The sequence below is a fragment of the Cebus imitator genome, unplaced genomic scaffold (genome assembly GCF_001604975.1).
Source record: "Cebus imitator isolate Cc_AM_T3 unplaced genomic scaffold, Cebus_imitator-1.0 Scaffold258, whole genome shotgun sequence".
NCBI classification, from domain to species: domain Eukaryota; kingdom Metazoa; phylum Chordata; class Mammalia; order Primates; family Cebidae; genus Cebus; species Cebus imitator.
This window is the reverse complement of record NW_016107573.1, coordinates 906,377-913,951: the sequence shown is the minus strand read 5'-3', so window position 1 is coordinate 913,951 and position 7,575 is coordinate 906,377. Positions and strand designations below refer to the sequence as shown.

The window sequence follows — 7,575 nt, the reverse complement described above, 5'->3', positions numbered from 1 at the left end:
TCTTTTCTTTTCTTTTTTTTCTTTCTTTTCTTTTCTCTTCTCTTGTCTTCTCTTGTCTTCTCTTCTCTTCTCTTCTCTTTTCTCTTTTCTCTTTTCTTTTCTTTTCTTTTCTTTTCTTTTTCTTTTCTTTCTTGACAGGGTCTCACTCTAGTTGCCCAAGCTGGAGTGCAGTGGTGTAATTTGAGCTCACTGCAGCCTCAACCCTCACGGCTCAGGTGATTCTCCCACCTCAGCCTCCGAGTAGTCGGGACTATAGGCACGTGCCACCACGCCTGGTTAGTTGTTTGTATTTTTAGTAGACACAGGGTTTCACCATGTTGCCCACGCTGGTCTTGAACTCCCAGACATAAGCAATCTGCCTGCCTTAACCTTCCAGAGTGCTGGGATTACAAATGTGAGCCACCGCTTCCGGCCCTTTGCCTCTATTTGAGAGGAAATATGCATTGCCACTTGCTTTCTTTCCTAAGTTTGATGTCCCTCATTCTTGTTCATTCCTTTTTCTCTTCGCTCTCTCGAATATTGATATCCTGTCTTGGTTACAGGGTTGTTTTCTCTTAGGTGTCTCTGACAACAGAAAAATATTTTCCCCCTAAATTCACTTTTTTCCTAGTCCATTCTTTTTTATCTGTATTCTGTTCTCAAGAAGGTGACAGTAAGCTTTTCTCAAGCTGTGGCTAAAATTAAACTTTAACTTAATGGGCTGTTATTTAGCTGGAAAAGAACAAATGCATTAAATTCCAGTTCTTTGTTGTTGTTGTTGTTGTTTGTTTTTTTCTGCTCTGTCACCCAGGCGCTCTGTTACCCAGGCTGGAGTACAGAGGTGCAATCTTAGCTCACTGCAACGTCCGCCTCCCGGGTTCAAGTGATTCTCCTGCCTCAGCCTCCAGAGTAGCTGGGATTATAGGCATGTACCACCATGCCTGGCTAGTTTTTGTATTTTTTAGTACAGATGAGGTTTCATCATGTTGGTCAGGCTGGTCTTGAACTCCTGATCTCAAGCAATCCACCTGTCTCCCAATGTCCTGGGATTAGAGGTGTAAGCCACCTGCTGAATACCTGGAAATGCCTATTTTATTTATTTATTTATTTATTTATTTATTTATTTGGAAATGCCTATTTTCTTTTGCACTTGCCTTCAATATTTGAAAGTTAAGTAAGTAAGAAATAGATATGAGTCATTTGGCTGTAATTGGGGGTCATGCCTAACCCCCTTTCAGCACCCTTATCTCTGCTATAATCAGTCACACTACTTGTTCCTTTCTGTGTCCTTTCCCCTCCATTATTATCTCCACTGGCTTCCTTCTAGGTCACTTAGAACTCTTAGTGTTTCTTCAGTGACCTTCAGCTCTTCGTGCTTCTGTGCTTCTCCTCATCCCACTCTTCATGCACACTTTATTGGAACCATATTCTGCAAACAATTTGCTTTGCTTCTTCCTCCTGTTTACCTGACCTTCCAATAGCCAAGGCCCTCCTTCATCAGTCTCCTCTAACTTCCTCATTCCTATCCTCAGAGGCTCTCTTCCTTCTTGGCTAATTTTGTGGTCTGCACATTTTGCCTCTTTCATTCAGGTTTGGGATTTCACAGATATCATTTCACTTACCCAGATGCCTGCTTCCTTCAACTGCTGTTAACTTTGTTGAACACTTAGCTCTACAACTTCTCTTTTTCCAGGAAGCCTCATTTTGTAAACTTGACTAATTCTGATTTACCTCCTATTCTGTCTTTTTTGCACCTAGGCATCTTCTGCTTGTTAGAGTCACAGTTGTTACTCTCCTAGTTATTAACAGAATCATTTGGTGTTTCACGTCTGTTCCCCTCTTGAGTTTGTGTTAGCCCTCCTGGCAAGGGTCTGTGCCTCCTATACTTGTATATTTCACTGTGGTGACTCAGTTGACACACATGAGGCAGAATTGGGATGATAAAGATGATGTTCCTTAGTAGGATGGGTCCTGCTTGGAAGAGCAGGTATCCTCTGGGAGCCAGAGGATCCCTTGTATAATGTTCCTCTGTGGTATGTTCTTTCAATCTCACCAACATCTGTATCTCAGTAGTTAGAAAGGAGGAAGAGTATAGTTAAGTGCACAGCACTAGCTATCAGGTGGGAATGATGCTCAGTGGTTCTTTATCTGGGTAGGACCATCCGGAGAAGCCATCCAGATCCACCACCAGACCCGACAGAATATGGCGGAGCTGCAGGGCAGCGGGCAGAGGGACCCAACTCACTCCTCTGCAGAGCTGTTGGAGTTAGCATATCATGAAGCTGCTGGAAGGTGAGGATGTGCACAGGGCTCTGGAAGGTAACCTGAGAACACTTTCCAGCACCCAGGACAATGTGCAGAACAGACTATTGGCAAAGCATTGTTTAGAAGACTTGAAAAGACAGAATGAAATCAGGGCCTTCCTTCATTGGCCAGGGGCATTCCCTTCACTGGGTGAAGGGCAAAGCAAACAGCCTGACATTTTTGCCTGAGATGTTACCTAGGCCCTGTTTTAGGTTTATCTTGAATCCAAAACACACTTTTTAAACCTCAAACATGGGTTTTTCTAAACCTCAGTCCAAGATGAATTCGAGAGAGGAAATTCTTTGGATTTGGAACGCTGAGACAGGAGATTCATACTGTGTGTTTTGGGCAACCTCTCTATGACTTTTGTCATTTTGATCATTCAGAAATAAATTCCACTGTTGAGTTTAGAAGAAGTTAATGCTAAGAGCAATGGAAATGAAGGCTTAAGTTTATAGAAACATTTTGAACCAAAGCTCTGAATGTGTTACAAGGCATCTAACGAGAGTCGGTGTAGGAGGAAAGTCACTTAAGCCTGGAGAGGCATAAGCCTGGGTTACACCTGGACTCACTATTCCTGTGGCTTTAGGAAACACTTTGCAAAGTGTAGTCTTCGGCCCCTCTTTCAGTTACCTTGACACCCTATGGGATAGATAAGGTATATGGGAGGGCATGACCTTCTTAACCAGATGAGCTCTGGTGCATATATTCAAGCACCTCACACCCATCCTTGGGGAGGCATAGGGCAGACAGGGCGGGTGGTCTATCTTGGTGGTGGGAAAGCAGCCAGGGTGCCAGGGCCACAAGAAGCCAGCACTGACATACAAACCAAGCACTGTGGCCTGGTGGCTTAAGATAAGGATTCCAGTGGCTACCAGCTTGAGTGGCTGAATATTCAGGCCTGATTTTGATGAACCCATCCCCCACCCCCTGAGATATAGGGTGAGCAGGTAAAAGAGGTTATGATCTACATTAAGCCAGGTGGCTGGCCTCTGTTCTCTGCAGGCACAGCAATTCCTGCCAGCCTGGTGACGGCATGTCCTTCTTGAACTTCAGTGGAACAGAAGAGCTTTCTGTCAGCCTGCTTAGCAACAGTGGTGCAGGTAACCAATCCAAGAGGTAACAGAGTTGGGATGTTTAGATGAGGCTCACATCTAGAAATGACACAAGGGCCAGAAAAGCAGGGCCATGTCTATTTTGGGATCATTTCAGCCACACTTTTGGGTGACCTATTTAGAAGCAGTGCTGTATAATGCATGGAATTATAAATGGGCTGCACGTTACATTTTTAGCTCAGAACATGTTGGTCAGGCCACATTTATCATCATTCTGTCACAGTCATGATTGAGGGCTACTTAGGAGCATGGTGTTGAGGGCAACACCACAGACAGAGCTGGAGTGGTCTTTGCTCTACAGGGTCTTTTGGTTGTCAGGGGCAATGGGGAACAAACCCACCTCCATAACAGGAGAGATCCAGAGGGGAACAATATGGGTCCAGTTTCAAGATCAGAAAAGAGAAGGGTGGCATAGTTGCTTAGAGAAGTGAACATGCACCAGGGCTGAGTGCAGTGGCTTATGTCTGTAATCCTAGCACTTTGGGAGCCTGAGGTGGGTGTATCACTTGAGGTCAGGGTTGGAGACCAGCCTAGCCAACATGGTAAAACCTCATCTCTACTAAAAATATAAAAAATTAACTGGGCGTGGTGGCGCACACCTGTAGTCCCAGCTACTGGGGAGGCTAAAGCAGGAGAATCTATTAAATCTGAAAGGCAGAGGTTGCAGGGAGCTGAGAATGTGCCATTATACTCCAGCCTGGGCTATACAGTGAGACTGCATCTCAAAAAAAAAAAAAAAAAAGAGAGAGAGAGAAAGAGATGAGCATGCACCAAAGACTTAAAGGGTAGAATTTGATTAGGTAGACAGTTAGACGGTAAAGTTTCAAGGCGGGTGGGGGAAGCAATATGAACTTGGTTTGGTCTTGTACTTTGGTTTTATGCTTTTTGGAAATACTGTTATATCTGTTGTCTTATCTGATTGCCCCAGTGGGTGATTAAAATATATTTATTAAATATATTTTATACATGGGCAATTTAATGTCCAGAAAGGTAGAGATATGAAACTAACCTTTCAACCAGTAGCCAGGTATACTGACTCAGGTTGCTTTCCTCTTTTGATGACATTGTTTAGAGTACCTCTAAGGGATAGGGTAACATGAGTTTGGATCAGTAGGGGCAACATTTATGGAGCCTCAGAGGACATACAAAATGGGTGTGGAAAACATTAAAACTTAAAATAAAATTGGGCTACTATGTTATGGCTTAGTGTTCTATAAGTTAATTTGAATTTCTAAAACCTTGCTTAATAAAGGTGTCATTGCTGGGTGCAGTGACTCACGCCTGTAATCTCAGCACTTTGGGAGGCTGAGGTGGGTGGATCACCTGAGGTCAGGAGTTCGAGACCAGCCTGGTCAACATGGTGAAACCCCATCTCTACTAAAATACAAAACTTAGGTGGTTGTGATGGCACATGCCTGTAGTCTCGGCTACTCGGGAGACTGAGGCACGAGAATTGCTCAAACCTCGGAGGCGTAGGTTGCAGTGAGCTGAGGTTGCACCACTGCACTCCAGCCTGGGCGACAGAGTGAGACTTGGTCTCAAAAAGAAAAAAAAAAAAGAAAGATGTTGTGAAAATGAAGTTAAATAAAGTTGGTTAATGATACTTTCCTTCATTTGTTGGTAAGTTCATTCAACAATATTCCTAGAGGCCTATGACTAAGGCTAGGAAACTGGGTTGGCAATAAGAGAATCCCTAAATGATTATCATTTTATTATATTTGTTATTATTTATTTATTTTTTGAGATAGAGTCTCATTCTGTTGCCAGGCTGGAGTGCAGTGGCGTGATCTCGGCTCACTGCAACCTCCACATCCTGGGTTCAAGTGATTCTTCTGCCTCAGCCTCCCAAGTAGCTGGGACTACATGAGTGCGCCACCATGCCCAGCTCATTTTTGTATTTTTTAGTAGAAATGGGGTTTCACCATAGTCGACAGGCAGGTCTCAAACTCCTGACCTTGTGATCTCGCCCACCTTGGCCTCTCAAAGTGCTGGGATTACAAGCGTGGGTCAACTTGCCCGGCCCATTTTATTTATTAATTCATTCACTTATTTATTTTTTTGGTCAGCCTACTCACCAGCATTCATTTATTTTAGATGAGAAAACACATTGAATAAAAATGTAGGGATAGGAAGATACTGTGTCCTTGTACTCAGGGTGCTGAAAATATTACCTCTGGCTACCAAGTTATTTGAAAGTACCTTTAAGAAGTTAGAGAGGCAGTGTTTCTACTGCTTTGCTCTGCCAAGGAGCCATTTTTAGGAACCCAGAGTTTGAACTTCCCAGGCTGTTTAGGGTAGAGTTGCAAGTTGCACTGAGGAGGGCTACTCTGGGACTCATTGGAGTACACTTGAACTAGTTTCACTGGTTAACTGAAGCAGGGGGAATTACAGGGTCCGTTGGTAGCAGCACCAGAATGTACCCAGGTAGTCTTGAAAGTTGTTTTGGGCCTGGAATAGCTCAGGTAGACCAGCTGATTCCCCAAAAAATGTGTTTTAGAATTTTAAAATCATTTTGGGGAAAAGAAGTTTCAAAGAACCTTTATTTGGGTGTGGTTGTGGAAGATTTTAATGTAACATCATTGTGGAGTCCTCTGAGGTAGGGTTCCCTGGTGCATTCACATTGGAAAAGTGTTTGCTGCAATCTGAAACTCTGGCTCAGCCTTCTCTTGGCTTCTGAGCTGTAGGTGTGTCCACCTGATGGACCTCTCTGCTCAGATGGCCCCCAATTACCTCATCCTTAATGCATTGACAGCCAAACTCCTGTCTCCCTGTTCCCCAGCCTATACTTCCTCCTCCACTTCTTCTTCTGCCTGGCTTCTCACCTCAATTCTCACTGAATTGTTCAGACTCCTGTCATTTGTGGCCAGGATTATTGCAGTAACCTTCAAAATGATCTTCCTGCCCTGTTCTCATCCCTTCTGATTCATAGTCCACATGTCACTGATGTTTCCAGAGGCAGATGTGATCAGCCACTCCTTCCCACATGTAAACCCTTCCATGACTCTTCATGGCTATAGTGCTGATCATCACCTGGTTCCTGCCTGCGCCTGTATCTTCACCTGCCTCCTCTTCGACATGGTACTACATGTGGAAAGAGTACAGGCTCCAGGAACTTAGGACATGAGACCTGACTCCACCTCTAAAGAGGTCTGAAGCCCTCAAGCTAGTTACCGCACTAATTTCTGGGTATCTCAGTGTCTTTATTATGAGGAGATGGACTTTTTTTTTAAAAGGAGACTCTCTCACTCTATCACCCAGCCTGGAGTGTAGTGGCGCAACCTCAGCTCACTGCAACTTCTACCTGCCGAGTTCAAGCAATTCCTCTGCCTCAGCCTCCCAGGTGGCTGGGATTACAGGTGTGTACTACCATGCCAACTAATTTTTGTATTTTTATTAGAGATGGGGCCTTGCGATGTTGGCCAGGCTGGTCTCAAACTATTGGCCTCATGTGATCTGCCCATCTCAGCCTCCCAAAGTGTTGGGATTACAGGTATGCACTACCGCACCTGGCTGGAGATTGACTATTCATTGTGATAATTCATATAAATAATTTACATAAATTCTTAGGACAGTGCTGGATATCCTTGGTGAACACTCAACAAATAGGAGCTGTTGTTGTAATTACAAGAACATATTTTGTATTCCAGGCATTTCTTGTGGCTCCTCAAAAGAACAATGTCCTCATGTTTCTTTGCATAGATAAGTTCCTCTCTATTGAATATGCTTCTTCCCTGTCTTTAACCCCTGATTCTGACTGGCAGGCATCAACTCAGTCTTTATGATTCAGCTCCAACAAAACCTCTTCTTTGAAGCCTCCCCTGGTGGTTCCCTGTCCTTCCTCTGCCCTCCTGGGATATGTTAGGCATGTTTCTGCATGGCTCCATATGTATAACCCGGTTGAACAACTTGGCATGTCATGATCCCACGGTTTGTTTCCATGTCTGTCTCCTCACTAGACTGAAAGAGCTTATCTTTATTCATTTTCTCCACTCAATGTTTAACACATTTATTGACACATGAATTTATATTTCCAAGACTAAACTGCCATATGTGAGAAGCATTTGAATAACACACAGAATTATTGTTTAATTGATATGTGAGTATTTAATTAGACATAGTCCTTTTTTTTTTTTTTTTTTTTTTTTTTTTTTTTTTTTTTTTTTTTTTTTTTTTTTTT

The 7,575-nt window shown here is 43.4% G+C and overlaps 1 protein-coding gene across 1 annotated transcript in view; it reads left to right on the top strand.

The window, feature by feature from the left end:
• Positions 1–7,575, top strand: part of DEPDC5 (DEP domain containing 5, GATOR1 subcomplex subunit) — a 171,605-nt gene that overhangs the window by 69,224 nt on the left and 94,806 nt on the right. The window contains exons 22-23 of the mRNA XM_017499506.2: positions 2,136–2,271; positions 3,289–3,386. Of these exons, the coding sequence (XP_017354995.2) occupies positions 2,136–2,271; positions 3,289–3,386 (234 nt within the window). The remainder of the gene's footprint in view (positions 1–2,135; positions 2,272–3,288; positions 3,387–7,575) is intronic.